The sequence below is a fragment of the Melanostigma gelatinosum genome (assembly GCF_949748355.1).
Source record: "Melanostigma gelatinosum genome assembly, chromosome: 12".
Lineage (NCBI taxonomy): Eukaryota > Metazoa > Chordata > Actinopteri > Perciformes > Zoarcidae > Melanostigma > Melanostigma gelatinosum.
Genome location: NC_136645.1, coordinates 12,178,122 through 12,204,985, shown reverse-complemented (window position 1 = coordinate 12,204,985; position 26,864 = coordinate 12,178,122). Strand labels below are relative to the sequence as shown.

General features: G+C 44.1%; 1 protein-coding gene across 1 annotated transcript in view; it reads right to left on the bottom strand.

The window, feature by feature from the left end:
- Positions 1-517: 517 nt before the first annotated feature.
- LOC306785694 (uncharacterized protein) overlaps positions 518-26,864 on the bottom strand; it is a gene marked incomplete at both ends in the record, with an annotated part of 40,176 nt that continues 13,829 nt past the window's right edge. Inside the window, 2 exons of the mRNA XM_079280149.1 lie at positions 518-779; positions 894-1,179. Coding sequence (XP_079136275.1) covers positions 518-779; positions 894-1,179 — 548 coding nt within the window. The remainder of the gene's footprint in view (positions 780-893; positions 1,180-26,864) is intronic.

The window sequence follows — 26,864 nt, the reverse complement described above, 5'->3', positions numbered from 1 at the left end:
CACTGGCGCTGATAGGGCCATTCATATTTTCACATTGGCCACCGTAGTTTTCCTATTCTCTTAGCACACGGGAGACGTTTCCATTGGTCGCAATCTGCAACCTCACCGCTAGATGTCCCCAAATCCTTCACACCCCACCTTTGAAAGTCACGTCACTGTCCATACTTATCAGTGTGCATGATTAGAGCGAGTGGTGGGATGACGTTATGCAAACACATAAGGCAGTTCATGGGAAGGTAACCACAACATAGAGGTGTGAGATAACAGGAGTCATTGAGAGTTTTGTGCTGCCTCCATTATTCAGGTGGAGATGTGTCTGCAACAAGTAACAGTGCAGTGTCAGCATACCGCCATCGGATCAGTGCCATTACGGCATCATCAGAAACTATTCGACCTGCAATACAATTTCAATTGTAACTGTTGCTTTTCCCAGGTGAGCAGGCTGTGCAGACTGAGGTGCCGGTCCGCTCTCGCACGAACTTGAAGTCAGTTTTGCATCTCAGAGCTTTTGGTCAAGTCAGTGGAGTATTCTGTGGAGGTATCTCTCTGAGTTGTTCTCTCCTCCTCTCCTCAGTCCTGAGCTGGTTCTGACTGGTCTCTCCGAAGTCCCTGCAGGGCCCTGGCTCTCAGTTAGTAGCCCTGTGGCCGCTGTACCTCTTCCTGTTGTCCCTATGGAGGTGTGTCGGCGTGTCTCTGGACTGCTGTGTGCTCCTCCGGCCTCAGACACACTCTCCTCCCCGGGATCCTTCCCCTGGCTGCTTGGCGAGCTCTCTCCGATCCTGAACATAAATGTTGTTGAAAACAATATGGATGCCACATAATATTTAAAAAAGTCACGATGATGAATGATCTGAATGTATATGAAATCAGAATCACACCAGCAGTTTTGCTACCTGAGGTGATTGAAGGCTCGTAGCCAGTGTGAGCCCAACACCTCTCTCCCGTTGGCCCTTAGTCCTCTCCGGTGACTCCGGGTCCTCAGTCCTTTCAAAGCCTGAGCCAGTTCAGCCTCATCTCCGTGACCCCAGACCAGCTGGGCCCTCTGCTCCGCATCTTGATCCCCCGCTGACCTGAATAGTCTCTGTAGCTGACACAGATTCACGTCGCTGAAAATATTCGCAGAGCCAGCCTTCCTACTCCTCCTCTCAGCCAGCCGCCACAGTGAGGAGGGGCCCGCTCCTAATCATTGTCTTTAACAGCAAATACACACGTTTTATGTCACTCTCACACGGAGCCATCTAAAAATACATATTACAGGGAGGAACTGAGACAGAGCTCCAGTATTTATCCCACTATGACTACGTCCTCCTCAGTGAACTCATAGAAGGGAACCTCCAGCTTTAGAGGAGCAGGTCCCTTTCTTATCCTTCCTGAAGCATCGTAGTGGGAGCCATGGCACGGACAGTAGTAGCCTCCGAAGTCTCCGGCACAACCCAGATGGGTGCACACACCGAGGACGATGATCCAGCGGGGGTTAATCACTCTATCCTTGTCATGCTGTGTGTGTTTGTGTGTGCAATCATAATTCCACATGTTTGAAACCCTTTTCCCCTGTAGGCGGTGCTGTCGGAGGCCTTCTGGGCTGCTGGCTGACCAGTGGACAGTTCAAAGTTCAAAGTAGCTTTTATTGTCAATTTCTTGCATGTCAGGACATATAAGGACTCGAAATAACGTTTCCCACTGTCCCACGGTGGAACATAAAGTGCAAGCACAACACATAAAACATAAAACACTTCCTAGGCTAAGTGAAGACAGATATCCTAGTTAAAACATATACTATACTACAATAAAACATTCAATACACATAAAAACGGGAAAAGTGGGCAATTAATATAATAAATAATTAATAATGTAAGGGCAGGTGGGCAATTGATATAATAATGATGGGAAATGGGTAATTAATATAATACTGTGTGTGTATGTGTGTGTGTGAAAAGTGGGCAATAAATATAATATAAATATAAATATGAATACATATTTACAGTACTTCTGTACTTTCAGCTTCAGCTTCCCGTCAGGCTGGAGGATATGATTGGGGGGAGTGAGGGGAGAGAGTTCAGTGTCCTGACAGCTTGGTGGGTGAAGCTGTTCTTTAGTCTGGTGGTGCGGCAGCGGAGGCTCCTGTACCTTCTTCCAGAGGGTAGTGTTAAGATAGTATTTTTTACCTCATAACAAAGGGGAGGCCGAGCCAGCCATGTGGCCGGCTTCCTTGTGCCGTCGACACACGCTGCAATAATGACTACCAAAACTGGTTTACAATTATAAGGAATTTAATTCCACTGATGTAAGCACGATTACAGTTATACATTGGAGTATGTACTCCCATGACATATTAAATCAATAAAACCCCATTTGCAAAAAACCTCGCTCGGCTCCTCCGGTGAAAACACGTCTGTCGTCCGGGAGCCTCCAGGTGAGAGAGAGAGAGCGAGGAAAAAGTCTTTTAAATTAATCCTCCCACATCTGTTCGAAACACCTCCTCCTCCGTTTATCCCGATTCCTATTGGCTATCCTCCAGGAGCGTATTCACTTGTCTGGCTCTGAGTTTAATATCACATTCAATGACTGTCAGTTACGTTTTAAACCCTTCTATAATAATCCTTCAAAATAAAAGTTATACTTTTGCAACTTGGCAGAAGTTTCATGCTTCTGCATGTTTATGTTTATGCTTATGTTTATCTTAATTATGCATTCTCAAAACCCTTATGATTATGACTAACTATGAATTATTAATTATGAATTATTAGACACTTTTATTATATCTACTAACTACAGTTTTTTACTCAAATTTCTTACAGTAGGAGGCTGAACAGACTATGTGCAGGGTGACTGGTGTTGCTTGCAATTTGAATGGCTTTCCGGGTGAGGCGGATGATCTGTCCGGCTGTCTTTACAATGCGTTGGAGTGCATTCCTGCTGTGTTGGGTGCAGCTACCACCCCACACAGTGATGCAGCTGGATAGGATGCTTTCAATGGTGCCCCTGTAAAATGATTTCAGCACTGATGTGGGGGCTTTTACTCTCTTCAGCTTGCGAAGGAAGTAGAGGCGCCGCTGGGCTCTCTTTGCCAGTGATGCGCAGTTGGTGGCCCAGGAGAGGTCGTCAGTGATGTGCACCCCCAGGAATTTGGTGCTTTCTACTTGCTCCACAGCAGCACCATCGATGGTCAGTGGCAGGTGTACAGTGTGGCGTCTCCTGAAGTCAACAACAATCTCCTTAGTTTTGGTGACATTCAGCAGGAGATTGTTGTCGCTGCACCACGTGGTCAGAAGGTTGACCTCCTTCCTATAGTTGGTCTCATTGTTCTTGGTGATGAGACCAACCAGAGTGGTGTCGTCTGCGAACTTCACCATGTGATTGGTGCTGTATGTAGGTTCGCAGTCGTGAGTCAGCAGGGTGAAGAGCAGGGGGCTGAGCACACAGCCTTGTGGGGCCCCAGTGCTTAGGGTGATGCTGCGTGAGGTGTTGTTGCCGACACGTACTGCTTGTGGCCTCTCACTGAGGAAGTCCAGGACCCAATTGCACAGTGGGGTGTTGAACCCCAGCTGGTCCAGTTTGCAGATGAGTTGTTGTGGGATTATGGTATTAAATGCTGAGCTGAAGTCTATGAAAAGTATTCTTACATATGAGTCTGCTTTTTCTAGGTGGGTGAGGGCTGGGTGGAGAGCAGAGCAGATTGCGTCCTCTGTGGAACGTTTTGCTCTGTATGCAAACTGAGAGGGATCCATGGTGGGGGGGAGGATGGACTTGATGTGGGCCATGACTAGCCGTTCAAAACACTTCATAATGATGGGGGTCAGTGCCACGGGGCAATAGTCATTGAAGCAGGATGGAGCCGGTTTCTTGGGTACAGGTATGATGATGGAGGTTTTGAGGTGTGATGGGACAGCAGCTTGACTCAGAGAAGTGTTGAAGATAACAGTGAAGATATCTGTTAGCTCCTCTGCGCAGTCCCTTAGTGTGCGGCCTGGGATGTTGTCTGGGCCTGTTGCTTTTCGGGGATTGATGGTGGAGAGTGCTCTTTTCACACTTGCAGCAGACAGGCACAGGGCCTGGTCGTGGGGGGAGTGTAAGAAATTTGAGCAAAACAGGGGTGATTAGTAGATATAATAGTGTTTAATAATTCATAATTAAGGTTCATAATTAGTCATAATCATAAGGGGTTTGGGAATGCATAATTTAGATAAACATAAACATGCAGAAGCATGAAACTTCTGGCAAGTTGCCGAAGTTTAACTTTTATTTTGAAGGATTATTATAGATGGGATTAAACAATAACTGACAATCATTGAATGTGTTTGTTGCAGGTAGAGCGAGATGCAGAGACAGGCGTTTACTGAGGAGTGAGCGTAGGCAGCCAATAAAAATTGAGATAGGTGAAAGGGGAGGAGTCGCGAATGAATATAAGGGAGGGGATAGTCAAGAGTTTTTTTCTCTCCTGTTATTTAGATGTCCTGGGAAGACGTGTCTCCTGGGACTGGGAGAGTTTTTTCCAAGGGGGGGGTTAATTGTTTAATATTTCAAAGATTAATGTACACCATTGCATAACTGTAATTGTAACAGCAGGATTAAAATCCTTTCTGACGGTGAACCAGTTTCGGTAACGTTTTTAGCGCCGTGTTGCTGAAGAGCTATCAGTACCACGTGTGCTGGCCTGCCACACGCACCTAGGAAGGAGTTTTCCCTCCACAAATTTGGCGAGCTAGCCAGGAGTCAGCTTGCGGGACGAGACACGGATGCTGGACGGCATCGGCCACCTACATCTCCAAGGCGCCAATACAAGGTGACAAACGCAGAAGCAGCAGCTGACGAAAGGAAGCCGCCTCCTGTCGTGTCACCAGGCAGTCTGGTGTGGATAAAAGTCCACAAACGCAAGTGGAGTGAACCAAGGTGGACCGGTCCATGGGAGGTAGTATTGGCAACCTCACATGCAGTAAAGGTGAAAGGTAAAACTGGAGCTACTTGGCACCACCTCACACACTGTGCAGCAGCAAAGGTAACGAGTGAGACACTCGCAGAGACAGGATTGAACGTCAGACAGGCAAAATTTGAAGTTAAAGACACCTCAAAAGAGGGTTTAGACAGTACTGACAATGACGTTTCCCCCACAGTTTAAGCGAGGCCTTCCATTGGGAGACTCTAGCTTCAGTAGGTTATGGAAGTCTGTAATTACTTTCGTCCTGATTTCAGTAGTTTCCCTCTTAGTGTGGGGAATTAACCACAGACAGGAGCCAGAACACATGCATGACTACATTAGGATTCGAAATTTAGCTTCAGTAACTAATCAAACCGATCTCAGACCACGTAGAGAGGCTTCTCCGACGACACTCACCTATGAAAATGTAACTCTCACTCTTACGTTCAAAGAAGGTACAACATCAACGGTCCAGTTCGACTTCTGTGAAGTCGTTTCCTGTCCCAGGTATGAACACACCTACGGTTGGATGTCCAAGACCTTGTGCATCATAACTGACGAGTGTGGGCCCGCCACAAATAAGTATGGTAAGCTGTTATCGTATCATAACTGTGATTGTGAAGATTGGGGATGGGCAACGATGAACACAGGTGGCGGGGGTTTAGGAAAAGACCCCAACCCAGGTCTTAAAGACCGACTAAAGATGTTAAATGCCCCAGCTTCTTATCACATGTGTAGAAAAGGGGTGGGTAGATGTAATCCTTTAAGACTTACCTTAACAGACCCAAAATTGACTGACGGAGGACTTTACGTAGTACAGGGAAAGGCAACTACTGATAGTCCTGCTCCACAAGGGCTTATTAGGATCATTGTTAAGCCTGCCAAAAAGATCATGGATGACCAGGTTCGACATACGACTGATGCAGAGAATGAGGTACCGGGGGTGGAAACTGCGATGGCAGATGGGAATTTATGGCTCCGGTGGGTACAATATACGGCTTCAAGTCAGAGAAGTACAGATTGCATTGTGTGTTCAGGGCCTAGACCCCTAGCAACACCAGTTCCTTCAAGATTTAGACCCCTAAGCCCTGAATTTAGTTGTATTTTAACTCTGTTTACTGATGACACTTTGCCCCTCCATCACACTTGTCAGGGGCTGCACTGGGATTACCCACCTGTAGAATATAATACCCCACCTCTGTTCAAGGTTTCAGAGGGTCCATTTGATTGTATAGTCTCAGATACAGCTATGGGGCCCAATGTAGGCAGTATTATTGAAGCAAATTGTAGCAACAGTCACAATGCTAGCGACTATCTATATAACAGTGTGTTAAGAAAGACAGCACCCAGAGCTGATTTATGGTGGTGGTGTGGAGGAGGAACCATATATCCAATCCTGCCTAAAGATTGGACAGGCAGATGTGCATTGGTGCAACTTATATTACCATTCTATATCTTGCCTGTCAATGATGTAACATATAAAGAACTCATCTCTCCACACCCACATGCTAACAGAAGATCCAAAAGAGATGCTGGTAGGCCGAAGGGAGCCTTCGATGACCAAGTATACATAGATGGCATAGGAGTGCCAAGGGGGGTGCGGATGAATTCAAAGCCAGAAATCAGATAGCTGCCGGTTTTGAATCTGCATTTTTCTGGTGGGTAACGATTAATAAAAATGTCGATTGGATCAACTACATTTACTATAACCAACAGCGTTTTGTAAACTTCACCAGAGATGCCATATCAGGACTGCATGCACAGCTGGCGAAGACTAGTTTAATGACCTTGCAGAACAGAATGGCATTAGATATGATATTAGCAGAGAAAGGTGGCGTTTGTCAGATGTTTGGGACTGCTTGCTGTACTTTCATTCCAAATAACACAGCTCCTGATGGATCGGTGACCAGGGCTCTGGAGGGACTGACAGCACTCAGCCAAGAGCTAGCGGAGAACTCTGGTGCCGCTGATCCATTCACCGACTGGTTGGAGAGTATGTTTGGCAAGTGGAAACATACATTTTTGTCAATCGTAATTACTCTGTGTGTTGTCGTCGTAGGCCTCCTAGTCGTCTGTGGATGTGGGTTCCCTTGCATCCGTGGACTTCTACAGGGGTTTATTGCTTCAACGATGAGCCAGACACCAGTCCAGGGGAACCAGTTATGTGTCGAGGATGAGGGAGAATTGGAGCTTCTGATGGCCACAGTCTAGATGAGGCCACCAGCGGTGCCATAGCGGAACTTCACAAGCGGTTCCTGACCATCCTCTCGGAGATCCTGAAGGACCTGATAAAGGCCCAGATGGACTTCTAACACATCCGGTGAGATATTGGAAATTAGGGAAATAGACTGATTGTTCTGGATGAGTAATTTGAGATTTTATTTTTGTTTAATGGGTTATAATGGGATTTTAGGGTGTAAAGATTAAGAAATGTAATTTTGACAGGTGTAAAAGAACAGTCAAGGCTTCTCAGTATGTGTTCTCTAGCCTACAGGCTGTATCCTGATCCTGCCAGCCCCAAGACATGGAAGGCAGTGATTTTCAACGCAGTCGATCTTTTCCTTTGTTACGGATTCTATCTTTCCCTTTTTAAATTTTCCTTTTTTGTCTTCCTTTTACGGACTCAATTTTTCCCTTTTTTACGGATTAAATTTTCTTTTTTGTCTTCTTTTTACGGACTCAATTTTGAAACGGACTGAACAGAAATACTTGAAATGTTATCTGTATGCATGAATTGTTTGCCTCTGTTTAGATAGATAGGGAGCCTCTTCCTGGATTGAGTAGGGGGAGGTCTCCAGGGACATTTGAGTAACTAACGATATTCGTGTAACTAACAACATTTAAGTACATTTGAGTAACTTACTACATTCGAGTAACTAACTCACAGTGAACTGTGGGTTAGGGGGGAATTGTAAGAAATTTGAGCAAAACAGGGGTGATTAGTAGATATAATAGTGTTTAATAATTCATAATTAAGGTTCATAATTAGTCATAATCATAAGGGGTTTGGGAATGCATAATTTAGATAAACATAAACATGCAGAAGCATGAAACTTCTGGCAAGTTGCCGAAGTTTAACTTTTATTTTGAAGGATTATTATAGATGGGATTAAACAATAACTGACAATCATTGAATGTGTTTGTTGCAGGTAGAGCGAGATGCAGAGACAGGCGTTTACTGAGGAGTGAGCGTAGGCAGCCAATAAAAATTGAGATAGGTGAAAGGGGAGGAGTCGCGAATGAATATAAGGGAGGGGATAGTCAAGAGTTTTTTTCTCTCCTGTTATTTAGATGTCCTGGGAAGACGTGTCTCCTGGGACTGGGAGAGTTTTTTCCAAGGGGGGGGGTTAATTGTTTAATATTTCAAAGATTAATGTACACCATTGCATAACTGTAATTGTAACAGCAGGATTAAAATCCTTTCTGACGGTGAACCAGTTTCGGTAACGTTTTTAGCGCCGTGTTGCTGAAGAGCTATCAGTACCACGTGTGCTGGCCTGCCACACGCACCTAGGAAGGAGTTTTCCCTCCACAGGAGGGTGAGGTTTTCTGTGGGCTAGTGGTGTTTGTTGATTCAAACCGTGCGAAGAAGCTGTTGAGGTCGTTCAGCAGAGAGATGTTGTCATCACAGGTCTGTGAAGCAGGCTTGTAGTCCGTTATGGTCTGGATGCCCTGCCACAGGCTGCGTGTGTCTCTGCTGTCCTTGAAGTGGTTGATGCTTTTTTCAGAGTAGTCCTGTTTTGCTTTTCTAATGCCCCGGGACAGGTTGGCTCTCGCTGTTTTCAGGCCATTTCTATCTCCGGCATTGAAGGCTTTGTCTCTGGCCCGCAACAGCTGATGGACAGCCAAGGCTTCTTGTTAGCCCTAGTGGTGATGGTCTTTTTAGCAGTTACATCATCTGTGCATTTCCGGATGTAGGAAAGAACAGTGTCTGTGAGCTCCTCATTGTCTATGTTGTTATTGTACGTAGCTGCATGTTTGAACATGTCCCAGTCTGTTGTAGCGAGACAGTCCTTGAGAGCAGATCTTGATCCTTCCGGCCACACTGTGATCTCTTTTCGAACCGGTTTTTTCACTCTCAGTTCAAACCGCTGCCTCAGATCATAATGGAGCTCAGTCCTCAGCAGCAGCAGAATCTTTATGGTATCTTCTGGCCGTGCTGGGAGACATTCAGTGGACAGATTTGGCTCAGCTAACTGCTCTAGTGATGGGCAACGCCACCCTGAAGCAGCAGCTGACGGCGACCCTTCTCGGGTACATCTCCAAGGAGCTCCAGTCGCAGGTGCACTACGTGGATTTGTGTCTGTGGAAGAACTGGGATACTCTGACTCAGGGGCCCACATGCTCAGAAGGTCTTTTGAAAAGAATGTGAACTGTTTGTATGACGATGGAGAGACTCTTTGTCAAATATGAAATCACATGTTGTAAATTTGCACAGACGCCATCACAGTCTTGGTTACAGGTTACTGTGAAAACAGCTGAATACCTGGATTCATTTATTATTGGAAGTACACTCATCAGATGAAGGAATTATTTATTCATCAATGGCACTGTTAATCATATAAGAGACAAAGTGGTTCTGTTTGTGATAACGGTTTTATACAAAATGTATAAAATACATTTGACACACCACATGAAACATCACACAGGGGAGGAACGATGGAGCTTTCATCCTATCTTTATCCAAGAGCGTGTTCTTTCAATTTGAGAGCATGGCTCATTGAGTCCATGCTCAGATTTGGTACTGTCTTTAGCTTAATCCACTAATTGAGTTTTTATTTTCTAGTTCGTGTTGGTTTTCTAGAGGGGGCCGGGGACACGCTCACCTGGAAGAAAATGTTGTACATTTTAAAGTTAAATGCATCAGTCTGGTGCACTCTGAGACCAACATAGAACATGAACATAATTCATGCTGAAAGTAACGCAGTTTAAACTGACAAATGCAGGAAGGACAGCTGGCAAGAAATCACTAACTGTCATTCTGTAAATGAACCGATTTATAATATCACTGCTTCATCTATAACGCGATAGATCTGACTATAATAACACGTGTATTCACGTCAATGTTTTACTTTGATGTATTCTTATTCTTTCAGCCGAGACCCCAGCGATGTGAAACTGACTTTTGGGCAAATCAATCAAAATATATATAAATATAATTCGAAGCAGTAAGGAAGTTTCCTTCCATAACTTAAAATCACCCACACCAAACATTAAAGTAGCCGGAGACTGTAAGACACGACTCAAGAAGCCGACACACGTCAGTGAATGTGTGATGAGAGAATATTTACACATTTCTTTTCTATTTACTTGCTGAGGGAGCAGAGGGGCAGAAAACGGTCTGAAGGCAATTCATTGGTGATATTTTGTCTTCAATAAATAAATGTTGGAAAACAATCACTTGAGTCGTCTCGTTGCACGACCCACAACTGTTACATATGTACCAGATGGAAGGTCACTGAAGATAGGAGTAATGATATACTATTTTATTAGTTTAAGGGGCTTTTGTTACCCACCAAGTTGCAGCGGAACCGGATGTTCCTCGTAGAACCTGTCTGAATGGACTTTTATCTGTTCACCTTTTCTTCTGGATGGTTCTCCTCTGACTCATCTCCCGAGTCAAAACCACACCCATTAATGCATTGCTGGTGAAATCCAGGCAACTGCCATTACATGTGAGGAGAACTGAGTCAGCACTATCACACTGGATTAGAATTCAGGGTGGACTTAACGGAAATATAGCATCGACTGTCCTGTACAATGGTTGGGAGTACTCGACATTCTCTGGTAAAAGCTTTGGATGGGACATCTTGGCAGGAAATTTGGAAAAATGACAATAAGGGTAGAAATTACAACAAAATTCAGACATCAGTCAGAGTGAGAAGTGATGGAAATAAAAGTAGAAAAGAAGATGTTACTTTCAGATTCAGGTTAGGACATACAGGACTCAATGACACATTATACACATCATGAAAAAGACAGAGTGGGATAAATGTGAGATATGCAACTGTAAAGAAACTGTAGAACATGAGCTGATAGAGTGGAGGAAGTTCAGGGTGGAAAGAGAAAGACTGAAGAACAGAGTGGTAGATACAGGAAGGGAGTGGAGCATCAAAGGACTGTTAGAGACAGGGGACAAACAAGTTCAGCTTAAAAGGGCTTTATTTAATATTTTGAATGGAACGGGTTAAAAGGCCAGAATATGACTGCAATATGAAGTTTATTTCTAATTGTTTCATTATATTTATAAATAACATGATGATTGTGTTTAAATGATAACTGTCATGAAGTCATGATGTTACACACTCCGGTCCAGTAGGTGGCGCCTTAAACATTGGTTTGTAGTCCGCCATTAAAGTGAAAGAAGAAGAATGAGAAGAAGACGAAGAAGAAGGAGGAGAGGAAGAAGAAGAGGACGAGGACTAATCTCGTGGTAGCCTATAAAGCTATTGAAGTTAGCTTAGCATGCTACCTGGAAACAGACGGACGGGGACGGAAGTGACCAACACAGCGCTAGTCAGAGTTTAATGAGAGTAAACGGTGTTTTTAACGGAGTTCGTCTGGAGGACAACTTTCTGTGGTTTAGTGAAAATGTCTAAAGTAGAAATGTTGAGATCTTTAATCAACCAGCGACTAACTGCGGCTGATGAAGACATATTTGGTCTGTTTGAAAGAACGATAGCAGAGTACGAGGAGGAACTCTCTCGTTCAAAAGAGGCGAATAAGCGACAACGGGAACTTCTGGACGCTGTTCTCAACCCGGAAATCCGGATACAAAGAGCACGTAGGTTCACTTTATTTAACACTGTTCATGCTCCGGCTGATAACTTGTAATGTAGTTTGGAGTGAGACTCTGTTGCAATTCGTCATTTTCTTCTTCTCCTGATTGAATACCTGCAAACGTGTCGCTTTTCGGCGAAATAAGCAGTTTTGACTCAAAATATATCATCCACGTGAGTGTAACGTTAGATCCGTAGAGTTTTTATTTGTTTGGGGGGGGGGGGGTGGTCAACTGGCCAGCCAGCGTTTATCAGATTTGAGTGAGACAAGGAGAACATGTGATGTCGTGATCTTCGCAATAAAACATTTGATGCGACACGTGTCGAGTCCTGGCCAATCAGCGTTAAGATGTCTACACGGTCTTCATTTCCCTCCGTTAAAGTTTAAGTTCCGTTACCGTTCAGACTTGTTGGGTTAAGTTAACGTCCACTGCATGCGGAACTTTGTCAACGGCTAACGCTCATCATTATCAAGATTTAGGAGGAAAAAGCGTAACGTGATGAAACATGAATCACCCTCCGTCTTCCGGTTCAGTCCACGCGGTCACTCGTTAACGTTAAACCGGAACAACGGCGGTTCTGGTTGCAGTTTTTTTTGTTTAACTCAAAGTAGAATGAGGCGATTTCGTGGTGATAATAACTTGAAACATGAGGCCCAGATACTGATGAGATGAAGAGGATGTTGTGTGTGTAGCGCAGCTTGACGCAGGGCTGAGATGTGAGTGGAGCTGGGCCTGGATAAAGGTGGAGGTCTAAACAGACGTGAAGAGAGAGCAGTACAGCTTCCCGCTGTCAGTGTTTTAAATGCATTGATAAGGCAGGGTATGCTAACTGCAGCCTCTGCTCCAATGAGACGAAGTACAGCAACAAGGGCTCACGTGCCCTCTCATCACACTGTTCACTGTAATGACCACAGCCAGTGTACTTCCGGTCCCAACTGTCCCACGTGCAGTTGCTCCCAAAGGCCCTGAAGTAATGAGAGAGAGCGTTAAGGAGCCTGAACCTTCATGATTTCAATAATCGAACCGGATTGAATGCATATTAATTGTAAATAGAAGATAGGCAACAATTCTAACGGCTTTACAGTAACAGTGGAAGTTAATATTCAGCCATACAGTAACGGGGTTAAATGAAAACGAATCACTTCATTTTGTATAGGCGATGGTTCTCGCTACTGTAGAAATATGCTTGCTGTATTTACAGGCATTAAATGTATACATATTGTGAGGAATTTAAGTTTTAAAGCGCTCCTAGCGATGGATATAATGTGTTACAATATGTTTACTTTTAGAAGGTTTAAACTAAAGGGAGAGTTACTGAATTTGTTGAGCACTGTGAGAGAAACCAGAGAATTTATGACACCGCCATGAAGTCAGAGAGAGGGGGATGTTGCTGAAGAGTTTCTGAGCACAGCCTTCAAGAAGGGGGGAGAATTGGTGATGGAAGTGGCCGACTGAAGTCTGACGGGTTCAGCCAATCACTGAGCTGATCTATGGGCTAAGGAATGTGTAATATGAGACATTTCAGAGACTTTGGAGGGACAAAGAAACTGTGAATCCCCGGAGATAATCAGACCTCATCTGGACCACGAGGCGGACACACCAGTCTGTCGTGTGGTGTGGATGGGGCCTCTATTTCATGAAATATTACTACTGATAGTGTAATTCAGTTTGTAACTGCATTTTCTTTTGTTAGTATATTAAATTCCTTTTGATTTAAACTTCAACCAGCTGATTCGGCCCTGCTTAATGATGGAAGAAAGAGAGCAGGGCGGGGGGGAGCTGCCTCTTCTCCTCTGCATGCTTCTTCTCCTCTGGAACAAGGAGGGGGGCTTTTTCCTTTACCTTTTGTTTGAGACATTTTGAACATAACAGTATTGTGTGTGCTCATTTGCAATAGTGTTGCGTGTGTCATAGAGCAAAGGTTTGAATCTCCGGGTGAGGCACTCACGCGCTTGCCGTACAAAGAGGGAGCTCTGACACGCAGGTGGTAGCTTAAAACTTATAACTAGTTGTGTTGTGAATCGGTTAGTCGGTGGGATATTGTGTAGCAACCTGCAGGAACAGCACCTTCCCCATCCCTGAGACTCCAGGACTCCCACACACAATGTGGCCCAACCCTGGCTTGTGTGTGGGTGAAGATAATGCGTCCCTGTGCTGGACAAGTTCAAATAAAGTATAAAGATACAGGGCTCACAAAACACTGAGAGGAGAGGTGCGTATACGGAGCCCTGACTTTGTGTCTGTTGCTAGGGCTACTTAATCAATTCTTGTGTTTTGTGAAACCATAGATCTGTTTTTTATGCTTTGATGCTTGACTTAATAAATTGTTAATACTTGTAGATCGTCTACCGTCTCCCCCCCACCTCTTTCACCGCTTATGAGTTTGCAGGTATGCTGATTTGTTCTCTCAGCTTCTAGAGGACAGGAGATATTTCAACTTAAAGTACAAGTTTGTTCTCTTTGATAACACCACATGGATTTGGCAGCTTAAAATGGTTCATGTGTTCATGGTCACATAAGTTGATTACAGTATTGTATTATCTGGTTCTAGTGATACTCTGGAAGTGTATGTCCAGGAGACGATTTGCTCAATTCTAAAATGTCTTTGTAACCCCTCTGTGTGTGTTTACTGTTTTCCTGCAGACATCCAGCAGCTGTTGTTGGTTAAAGAAGAGGTTCCCTCTGAGCAGCAGGAGTGGAGCTCCAGTCTGGACCAGGAGGACCCAGAGCCCTCACACATTAAAGAAGAACAGGAGGAACTCTGCACCAGTCAGGAAGGAGAGCAGCTTCAAGGTCTGGAGGAGGCTGATGTCAAGTTCTCATTGACTCCTGTGAAGAGTGAAGATGAAGAAGAGGAAGCTCAGTCCTCACAGCTTCATCAAAGACAAACTAAACAGATGGGAACAGAAGCTGATGGAGAAGACTGTGGAGGACCAGAACCAGACAGGAACTTGGATCCAGATAGACATCCAGAACCAGATACTGATGAGAAGACTGGAGAGTCTTCTGACACTGATGAGGGTGGTGATGGGAAGAAGACCAGAGGACCTCAGTCAGGTTTAAACTATGTGAAACCTGATGAAGTCCGTGTCAGTGATTCAAGATGTAGCGCTGGTGAAAAACATTTTAGATGCTCTGAGTGTGAGAAAACATTTGGCAAGAGTGGAACTCTGAACAGACACATGAGAACTCACACAGGAGAAAAGCCTTTCAGCTGCTCAGTCTGTAAGAAATCTTTTAACCAGCGTTCAACTTTACAGACACACATGAGAACCCACACAGGAGAAAAGCCTTTCAGCTGCTCAGTCTGTAAGAAATATTTTAGCCATCGTTCATATTTACAGATGCACATGAGAACCCACACAGGAGAAAAACCTTTCAGCTGCTCAGTCTGTAAGAAATCTTTTAACAGGCGTTCAGATTTACAGAACCACATGAGAACCCACACAGGAGAAAGGCCTTTCAGCTGCTCAGTCTGTAAGAAATCTTTTAACGGGCTTTCAAATTTACAGAAACACATGAGAACCCACACAGGAGAAAAGCCTTTCAGCTGCTCAGTCTGTAAGAAATCTTTTAACCGACGTTCATATTTACAGAAACACATGAGAACCCACACAGGAGAAAAGCCTTTCAGCTGCTCAGTCTGTAAGAAATCTTTTAACCGACGTTCATATTTACAGAACCACATGAGAACCCACACAGGAGAAAAGCCTTTCAGCTGCTCAGTCTGTAAGAAATCTTTTAACCGGCGTTCAGATTTACAGAACCACATGAGAACCCACACAGGAGAAAAGCCTTTCAGCTGCTCAGTCTGTAGGAAATCTTTTAACCAGAGTTCAACTTTACAGACACACATGAGAACCCACACAGGAGAAAAGCCTTTCAGCTGCTCAGTCTGTAAGAAATCTTACAGCCAGAGTTCACATTTAAAGAGCCACATGAGAATCCACACAGGAGAAAAGCCTTTCAGCTGCTCAGTCTGTAAGAAATCTTTTAACGATCGTTCAAATTTACAGAAACACATGAGAACCCACACAGGAGAAAAGCCTTTCAGCTGCTCAGTCTGTAAGAAATCTTTTAACCAGCGTTCAGATTTACAGAGACACAACACAGGAAAGAAACCTTTCAGCTGCTCAGTTTGCTGTGATAGATTTGTGTGCAACAGAGATCTGAAGGTACACATGAATACCCACACAGGAAACAATCCCCTTTAGCTGTTCTGGTTGCAGTAAAGTTTCCGTTTGTGATAAAAGCTTTCAGCACGAGTCACCTCTGAAGTTACACATGATTAACCGCGGTTCAACTACACTGATTTCAATTCAAAAAGTTATTCACTGAATGAGTGCCAACTGTACAGTTTGAAATAGTTTTGATAGTGTGTAATGATAAAAATGTTTTTACATGTCCTCATCATATTTTCTGTGAGATATGTTGCTGTTAGAAAGTTCATTTGTCTGGATGTCTGAACACATTGACCTATTTGTTCTCGTACAAAGGTCACGTTTCTATCTTAGTCGGGACAAACAACCGACGTGTTCTTTCAGCAATCAACTGCTTCTTGTTAGACTAAACATTTCTGCCTTAGTCTCCTGTGTGTTATCTGCTCCTCTGTGCCGGCCGGTATAAAAACCTTGTTTTGATTCTGCGTCTCTGGAGCATATTCACAGTTCACTGCAATACGTGGTTGTGTTCTCTGTTTGCAAACATTAAATTGACTTTTTGAAACTTTGATCATTCATCAAGACTCTGTTTTTATGTTAAACACTTTGGATAAAACCAATTTCACTCCTGAACTTTTGAAGGAAATATTCCACAACAGGTGTCACGGATCACAAACCTCACGGTTCGGATCACGGTTCAGGAGTCACGGTTTGGATCAACAAAGAAAAGGGGAGGAGCCAAATATAACTTTGCTTTCCATTTATTAATTAAAGAACTTCAAGAACACTTAAAGCAAAGAACTTTGGACTATAGTCTTACATGAAAACAAAAATATTGAAGATGTCCAATTTGAAACAAAATTAAATCAACAAATAAAAATAATACATTCAAGAATTCTGTTAAGTTGCAAGTGCAACATGAGGTATGTTGATATCCTCGTCCTTTCATCAATACTGAAAGAAAGAAACAGCCAGTGAGCTGGCTTCCACTGTTTTCACTGAACTGAACTGCTCAGCAACAACTTGGGTCTGTGTTTACTTCATGTCAGGTTATGTCATTCAAATACACAATGTTTACCATTACTGTGACATTACTTTCAAAAAGATGAGAATATCTCCATTGTCTGGGGAGAGGGTCGACCTTTCTGTGGTGACTGGAATATTATTGGGCCTGTCTAGCTTCACTCTGACACTTCTGTCAGCACCTGAACCAGGTGTGTGTCTGTGTGACGCTCAGAGGGGGCGTGTCTACAGCGCCTGAACCAGGTGTGTGTCTGTGTGATGCTCACAGAGGGGGCGTGTCTACAGCGCCTGAACCAGGTGTGTGTCTGTGTGATGCTCACAGAGGGGGCGTGTCTACAGCATTGTAACCAGATTTAGAAATCCTTTGTTTTCTACACCGGAGTGTCCCCGTCGCTGACATGCCCGATGTTTTGCCGTTGTCGCGTGTCTCTCTCTTTAAATAACGCCTACATACCGTAACGGTTTCGTCCACCACCCTCATCCGTCATTATATCTTACAGGGAAGACAAAATGTTTCCAAACTTGCGACTTAAATGACGCCGCGGCTTCTGACGTTCCTCCGCTCGCCATGACTTCACTGTTAAATGCTTCTAACCTGCTCCGTTCACGTGAACACACTACTGCTTTATATCTGTTCACTGACACTCTGCATTGATATTCGGGGACTTGTTACTTGAAAAGGAACAGCAACAGTCGAACTTTACACACTATGATGATTACACTGTAAAAAAAAAAATAGAAATACTGGATTGATATACGCGGTTCACGAGTGATCCGAACCGTGAGGGGTGATCCGAACCGTGAGGGGTGATCCGAACGGATCACGGATCGATCCGTGATCCGTGACACCACTAGTTTTGATGATTATATTGATGATTGATTTGATGGTAATGTAAGACAAGAGGGCTTTTGTTGGGTCACATCCAAGTCTAACGAGGGACCCTGAGTACACACTGCGTCATCTTTAACACTGCATTGTGAGCTTATTTGTTTTGGTTAATGTCAAGTCTTAATTTAGTGACGATAGCTGCCAAATATATGTAGACGAGCAACGAATACTTCCCACTGAAATGCAGTGAGGTAGAGTCAAGGAGCATAATATGGATATTCTCAAGAGAAGCACCTCAGAGTTTCCACCACTGAACAGTGAAGAATGAGCTGAGGCACAATGAAAACCACTATTGCAGCTACAACTACTGCTGGATCATCATTCCACATCTACAGTCATAAGATTTATGGTTGAAAAGTTAAGATAAACTATATGAGGTAAAATTAGCTTACTTTACACAATAAGGGGAAGCTCAGCGCTTTGAGGATTACCTGAGCCAATCTGCTGCTTTCTCTGCACTGAGGGAGTCTGCTGAGGTTTCAGGACCTTATAAAGCTGCCCTACAGATGCCTCAGTTTGCCATTGCACCAGTCTGGCACTGCTGAGTAGATCCAGAATACACAGAAAGGACTTTGTCTCCCAGATTGCCTGTGAATCACTTTGCATCAGCCAGGAGGAGATGGAGGAAACTGAACATCTGGTGGATGCGAGGTAATCCGAGCCCAAATATGCAACTTCACACGTCAATCTCAAAGATAATGATCTACTGGGTAGTGCTTCCTCATTTCTCTTCGTGCTCACCTGACTGGGCAGTAAGAAGAATGGATAAAGTAACATTTATATTGCATGTACAGATCAGACTTGTTGAAATAAACCAAAACAGCTTCTGAACCTTAAGTGGACAGACAACAGGTCCTACAGTCTAATATATTGTTCAGTTATAATGCTGCCTGATGGTTTGGACATTAGCAGTGGGGATAAGAGCTTTAAAATATTTCTAGACATCATCACGTATTCAGGTGATTTGGTAAAACTGTCAGAAGTTAAACAAGCAAGGATCAACAAGATGTGTCTGTTAAAATGAATCAGCATTTAAGCTCACAATAACTCTTTGAATTTGTATTCCTTTCCGTGGGAAAAGTCTGTGCTGTGCATCTCGAGTAGGAATCTTCCCTCACTTAGTGTAGCGGTTTGCTTTCCCAAAACAAAACCTTTTGTGCCATCTAGTGACCACAAGACCAGCTATACACGCTAGCGTAATTACTAGATGTGACCACTGGAGGGCAGCATTTGTTTCTAACGCAACACGACCAGCTGTCACTCAGCAGTCCTCTCTCCTTTTTCGTTTTTTGCAAAGTGTCATTTCTTAGGGCATCTTTGAGTGAGAAGCAGCTGGAAACGGATGGGGAAAAATAAATGTATAAAGCTCTTCTATTCATCATAAACAGCTAATGAGGTGCCCTAGAGCAAGGCACTTAACAGCCAACTGGTCCAGTGGAGCTGCTGAGTGGTTAAAAGTGGCAGACTGTGGTGCAAGCTGCAGGTCCTGGCTGTGAATGTGCGTAACTGGTTTGTAACGATGCAGGACAACAGTGACAATGCGCAACCAAAAACAACAGGCTGATGAATGCATTACTTAAGACTACAGAACGAGATGTTTATTTTTTTTAACTGCATTTAGCCATTTCAGTCAACATATGCTGAGGCATTTTCATTACTTTGTGAAAATATTTTACAGATTTAAAAAGTCAGTGTTGTAACTTCATTAAAAAAACAAGACAAACAATCCAAAGACTCACTTCTTTATTACCACATATTTAAAAATGACACAAACAGTATGAACAAAAATCTTCCAGAAGTCTGATAACATACAGCCTTTTCATAGGAAAAGTAGGTTTTCACACCATGAACATTTTAACACGAGAACATTACTTTTTCAAGTCGACAGCGAGGGTCTATTTGTTATTTTTGGTCTCTTTTAACCGCCAGACACTTCACTTTCAATGTCTATAAACCAGTGAGTGTCAGAGATTACCTTTACATGTTGAAGCCTTAAGTTAACATCTCTGAATGTGCAGTAAATGGACATGTATTTCTACATCTCATGTCACCAGCAGTTTTGCTACCTGAGGTGATTGAAGGCTCGTAGCCAGTGTGAGCCCAACACCTCTCTCCCGTTGGCCCTTAGTCCTCTCCGGTGACTCCGGGTCCTCAGTCCTTTCAAAGCCTGAGCCAGTTCAGCCTCATCTCCGTGACCCCAGACCAGCTGGGCCCTCTGCTCCGCATCTTGATCCCCCGCTGACCTGAATAGTCTCTGTAGCTGCCACAGATTCACGTCGCTGAAAATATTCGCAGAGCCAGCCTTCCTACTCCTCCTCTCAGCCAGCCGCCACAGTGAGGAGGGGCCCGCTCCTAATCATTGTCTTTAACAGCAAATACACACGTTTTATGTCACTCTCACACGGAGCCATCTAAAAATACATATTACAGGGAGGAACTGAGACAGAGCTCCAGTATTTATCCCACTATGACTACGTCCTCCTCAGTGAACTCATAGAAGGGAACCTCCAGCTTTAGAGGAGCAGGTCCCTTTCTTATCCTTCCTGAAGCATCGTAGTGGGAGCCATGGCACGGACAGTAGTAGCCTCCGAAGTCTCCGGCGTTGGCGATGGGCACACAACCCAGATGGGTGCACACACCGAGGACGATGATCCAGCGGGGGTTAATCACTCTATCCTTGTCATGCTGTGTGTGTTTGTGTGTGCAATCATAATTCCACATGTTTGAAACCCTTTTCCCCTGTAGGCGGTGCTGTCGGAGGCCTTCTGGGCTGCTGGCTGACCAGTGGACAGTTCAAAGTTCAAAGTAGCTTTTATTGTCAATTTCTTGCATGTCAGGACATATAAGGACTCGAAATAACGTTTCCCACTCTCCCACGGTGGAACATAAAGTGCAAGCACAACACATAAAACATAAAACACTTCCTAGGCTAAGTGAAGACAGATATCCTAGTTAAAACATATACTATACTACAATAAAACATTCAATACACATAAAAACGGGAAAAGTGGGCAATTAATATAATAAATAATTAATAATGTAAGGGCAGGTGGGCAATTGATATAATAATGATGGGAAATGGGTAATTAATATAATACTGTGTGTGTATGTGTGTGTGTGAAAAGTGGGCAATAAATATAATATAAATATAAATATGAATACATATTTACAGTACTTCTGTACTTTCAGCTTCAGCTTCCCGTCAGGCTGGAGGATATGATTGGGGGGAGTGAGGGGAGAGAGTTCAGTGTCCTGACAGCTTGGTGGGTGAAGCTGTTCTTTAGTCTGGTGGTGCGGCAGCGGAGGCTCCTGTACCTTCTTCCAGAGGGTAGGAGGCTGAACAGACTATGTGCAGGGTGACTGGTGTTGCTTGCAATTTGAATGGCTTTCCGGGTGAGGCGGATGATCTGTCCGGCTGTCTTTACAATGCGTTGGAGTGCATTCCTGCTGTGTTGGGTGCAGCTACCACCCCACACAGTGATGCAGCTGGATAGGATGCTTTCAATGGTGCCCCTGTAAAATGATTTCAGCACTGATGTGGGGGCTTTTACTCTCTTCAGCTTGCGAAGGAAGTAGAGGCGCCGCTGGGCTCTCTTTGCCAGTGATGCGCAGTTGGTGGCCCAGGAGAGGTCGTCAGTGATGTGCACCCCCAGGAATTTGGTGCTTTCTACTTGCTCCACAGCAGCACCATCGATGGTCAGTGGCAGGTGTACAGTGTGGCGTCTCCTGAAGTCAACAACAATCTCCTTAGTTTTGGTGACATTCAGCAGGAGATTGTTGTCGCTGCACCACGTGGTCAGAAGGTTGACCTCCTTCCTATAGTTGGTCTCATTGTTCTTGGTGATGAGACCAACCAGAGTGGTGTCGTCTGCGAACTTCACCATGTGATTGGTGCTGTATGTAGGTTCGCAGTCGTGAGTCAGCAGGGTGAAGAGCAGGGGGCTGAGCACACAGCCTTGTGGGGCCCCAGTGCTTAGGGTGATGCTGCGTGAGGTGTTGTTGCCGACACGTACTGCTTGTGGCCTCTCACTGAGGAAGTCCAGGACCCAATTGCACAGTGGGGTGTTGAACCCCAGCTGGTCCAGTTTGCAGATGAGTTGTTGTGGGATTATGGTATTAAATGCTGAGCTGAAGTCTATGAAAAGTATTCTTACATATGAGTCTGCTTTTTCTAGGTGGGTGAGGGCTGGGTGGAGAGCAGAGCAGATTGCGTCCTCTGTGGAACGTTTTGCTCTGTATGCAAACTGAGAGGGATCCATGGTGGGGGGGAGGATGGACTTGATGTGGGCCATGACTAGCCGTTCAAAACACTTCATAATGATGGGGGTCAGTGCCACGGGGCAATAGTCATTGAAGCAGGATGGAGCCGGTTTCTTGGGTACAGGTATGATGATGGAGGTTTTGAGGTGTGATGGGACAGCAGCTTGACTCAGAGAAGTGTTGAAGATAACAGTGAAGATATCTGTTAGCTCCTCTGCGCAGTCCCTTAGTGTGCGGCCTGGGATGTTGTCTGGGCCTGTTGCTTTTCGGGGATTGATGGTGGAGAGTGCTCTTTTCACACTTGCAGCAGACAGGCACAGGGCCTGGTCGTGGGGGGAGGGTGAGGTTTTCTGTGGGCTAGTGGTGTTTGTTGATTCAAACCGTGCGAAGAAGCTGTTGAGGTCGTTCAGCAGAGAGATGTTGTCATCACAGGTCTGTGAAGCAGGCTTGTAGTCCGTTATGGTCTGGATGCCCTGCCACAGGCTGCGTGTGTCTCTGCTGTCCTTGAAGTGGTTGATGCTTTTTTCAGAGTAGTCCTGTTTTGCTTTTCTAATGCCCCGGGACAGGTTGGCTCTCGCTGTTTTCAGGCCATTTCTATCTCCGGCATTGAAGGCTTTGTCTCTGGCCCGCAACAGCTGATGGACGGCCCCTGTCAGCCAAGGCTTCTTGTTAGCCCTAGTGGTGATGGTCTTTTTAGCAGTTACATCATCTGTGCATTTCCGGATGTAGGAAAGAACAGTGTCTGTGAGCTCCTCATTGTCTATGTTGTTATTGTACGTAGCTGCATGTTTGAACATGTCCCAGTCTGTTGTAGCGAGACAGTCCTTGAGAGCAGATCTTGATCCTTCCGGCCACACTGTGATCTCTTTTCGAACCGGTTTTTTCACTCTCAGTTCAAACCGCTGCCTCAGATCATAATGGAGCTCAGTCCTCAGCAGCAGCAGAATCTTTATGGTATCTTCTGGCCGTGCTGGGAGACATTCAGTGGACAGATTTGGCTCAGCTAACTGCTCTAGTGATGGGCAACGCCACCCTGAAGCAGCAGCTGACGGCGACCCTTCTCGGGTACATCTCCAAGGAGCTCCAGTCGCAGGTGCACTACGTGGATTTGTGTCTGTGGAAGAACTGGGATACTCTGACTCAGGGGCCCACATGCTCAGAAGGTCTTTTGAAAAGAATGTGAACTGTTTGTATGACGATGGAGAGACTCTTTGTCAAATATGAAATCACATGTTGTAAATTTGCACAGACGCCATCACAGTCTTGGTTACAGGTTACTGTGAAAACAGCTGAATACCTGGATTCATTTATTATTGGAAGTACACTCATCAGATGAAGGAATTATTTATTCATCAATGGCACTGTTAATCATATAAGAGACAAAGTGGTTCTGTTTGTGATAACGGTTTTATACAAAATGTATAAATACATTTGACACACCACATGAAACATCACACAGGGGAGGAACGATGGAGCTTTCATCCTATCTTTATCCAAGAGCGTGTTCTTTCAATTTGAGAGCATGGCTCATTGAGTCCATGCTCAGATTTGGTACTGTCTTTAGCTTGATCCACTAATTGAGTTTTTATTTTCTACTTCGTGTTGGTTTTCTAGAGGGGGCCGGGGACACGCTCACCTGGAAGAAAATGTTGTACATTTTAAAGTTAAATGCATCAGTCTGGTGCACTCTGAGACCAACATAGAACATGAACATAATTCATGCTGAAAGTAACGCAGTTTAAACTGACAAATGCAGGAAGGACAGCTGGCAAGAAATCACTAACTGTCATTCTGTAAATTAACCGATTTATAATATCACTGCTTCATCTATAACGCGATAGATCTGACTATAATAACATGTGTATTCACGTCAATGTTTTACTTTGATGTATTCTTATTCTTTCAGCCGAGACCCCAGCGATGTGAAACAGACTTTTGGGCAAATCAATCAAAATATATATAAATATAATTCGAAGCAGTAAGGAAGTTTCCTTCCATAACTTAAAATCACCCACACCAAACATTAAAGTAGCCGGAGACTGTAAGACACGACTCAAGAAGCCGACACACGTCAGTGAATGTGTGATGAGAGAATATTTACACATTTATTTTCTATTTACTTGCTGAGGGAGCAGAGGGGCAGAAAACGGTCTGAAGGCAATTCATTGGTGATATTTTGTCTTCAATAAATAAATGTTGGAAAACAATCACTTGAGTCGTCTCGTTGCACGACCCACAACTGTTACATATGTACCAGATGGAAGGTCACTGAAGATACGAGTAATGATATACTATTTTATTAGTTTAAGGGGCTTTTGTTACCCACCAAGTTGCAGCGGAACCGGATGTTCCTCGTAGAACCTGTCTGAATGGACTTTTATCTGTTCACCTTTTCTTCTGGATGGTTCTCCTCTGACTCATCTCCCGAGTCAAAACCACACCCATTAATGCATTGCTTGGTGAAATCCAGGCAACTGCCATTACATGTGAGGAGAACTGAGTCAGCACTATCACACTGGATTAGAATTCAGGGTGCACTTAACGGAAACACAGCATCGACTGTCCTGTACAATGGTTGGGAGTACTCGACATTCTCTGGTAAAAGCTTTGGATGGGACATCTTGGCAGGAAATTTGGAATAATGACAATAAGGGTAGAAATTACAACACAATTCAGACATCAGTCAGAGTGAGAAGTGATGGAAGTAAAAGTAGAAAAGAAGATGTTACTTTCAGATTCAGGTTCGGACATACAGGACTCAATGACACATTATACACATCATGAAAAAGACAGAGTGGGCTAAATGTGAGATATGCAACTGTAAAGAAACTGTAGAACATGAGCTGATAGAGTGGAGGAAGTTCAGGGTGGAAAGAGAAAGACTGAAGAACAGAGTGGTAGATAAAGGAAGGGAGTGGAGCATCAAAGGACTGTTAGAGACAGGGGACAAACAAGTTCAGCTTAAAAGGGCTTTATTTAATATGTTGAATGGAACGGGTTAAAAGGCCAGAATATGACTGCAATATGAAGTTTATTTCTAATTGTTTCATTATATTTATAAATGACATTATTATTGTGTTTAAATGATAACTGTCATGAAGTCATGATGTTACACACTCCGGTCCAGTAGGTGGCGCCTTAAACATTGGTTTGTAGTCCGCCATTAAAGTGAAAGAAGAAGAATGAGAAGAAGACGAAGAAGAAGGAGGAGAGGAAGAAGAAGAGGACGAGGACTAATCTCGTGGTAGCCTATAAAGCTATTGAAGTTAGCTTAGCATGCTACCTGGAAACAGACAGACGGGGACGGAAGTGACCAACACAGCGCTAGTCAGAGTTTAATGAGAGTAAACGGTGTTTTTAACGGAGTTCGTCTGGAGGACAACTTTCTGTGGTTTAGTGAAAATGTCTAAAGTAGAAATGTTGAGATCTTTAATCAACCAGCGACTAACTGCGGCTGATGAAGACATATTTGGTCTGTTTGAAAGAACGATAGCAGAGTACGAGGAGGAACTCTCTCGTTCAAAAGAGGCGAATAAGCGACAACGGGAACTTCTGGACGCTGTTCTCAACCCGGAAATCCGGATACAAAGAGCACGTAGGTTCACTTTATTTAACACTGTTCATGCTCCGGCTGATAACTTGTAATGTAGTTTGGAGTGAGACTCTGTTGCAATTCGTCATTTTCTTCTTCTCCTGATTGAATACCTGCAAACGTGTCGCTTTTCGGCGAAATAAGCAGTTTTGACTCAAAATATATCATCCACGTGAGTGTAACGTTAGATCCGTAGAGTTTTTATTTGTTTGGGGGGGGGGGGTCAACTGGCCAGCCAGCGTTTATCAGATTTGAGTGAGACAAGGAGAACATGTGATGTCGTGATCTTCGCAATAAAACATTTGATGCGACACGTGTCGAGTCCTGACCAATCAGCGTTAAGATGTCTACACCGTCTTCATTTCCCTCCGTTAAAGTTTAAGTTCCGTTACCGTTCAGACTTGTTGGGTTAAGTTAACGTCCACTGCATGCGGAACTTTGTCAACAGCTAACGCTCATCATTATCAAGATTTAGGAGGAAAAAGCGTAACGTGATGAAACATGAATCACCCTCCGTGTTCCGGTTCAGTCCACGCGGTCACTCGTTAACGTTAAACCGGAACACCGGCGGTTCTGGTTTTTTTTGTTTAACTCAAAGTAGAATGAGGCGATTTCGTGGTGATAATAACTTAAACATGAGGCCCAGATACTGATGAGATGATGAGGTCAGAGAGCTTCAGGAAGAGGATGTTGTGTGTGTAGCGCAGCTTGACGCAGGGCTGAGATGTGAGTGGAGCTGGTCCTGGATAAAGGTGGAGGTCTAAACAGACGTGAAGAGAGAGCAGTACAGCTTCCCGCTGTCAGTGTTTTAAATGCATTGATAAGGCAGGGTATGCTAACTGCAGCCTCTGCTCCAATGAGACGAAGTACAGCAACAAGGGCTCACGTGCCCTCTCATCACACTGTTCACTGTAATGACCACAGCCAGTGTACTTCCGGTCCCAACTGTCCCACGTGCAGTTGCTCCCAAAGGCCCTGAAGTAATGAGAGAGAGCGTTAAGGAGCCTGAACCTTCATGATTTCAATCATCGAACCGGATTGAATGCATATTAATTGTAAATAGAAGATAGGCCACAATTCTAACGGCTTTACAGTAACAGTGGAAGTTAATATTAAGCCATACAGTAACAGGGTTAAATGAAAACGAATCACTTCATTTTGTATAGGCGATGGTTCTCGCTACTGTAGAAATATGCGTGCTGTATTTACAGGCATTAAATGTATACATATTGTGAGGAATTTAA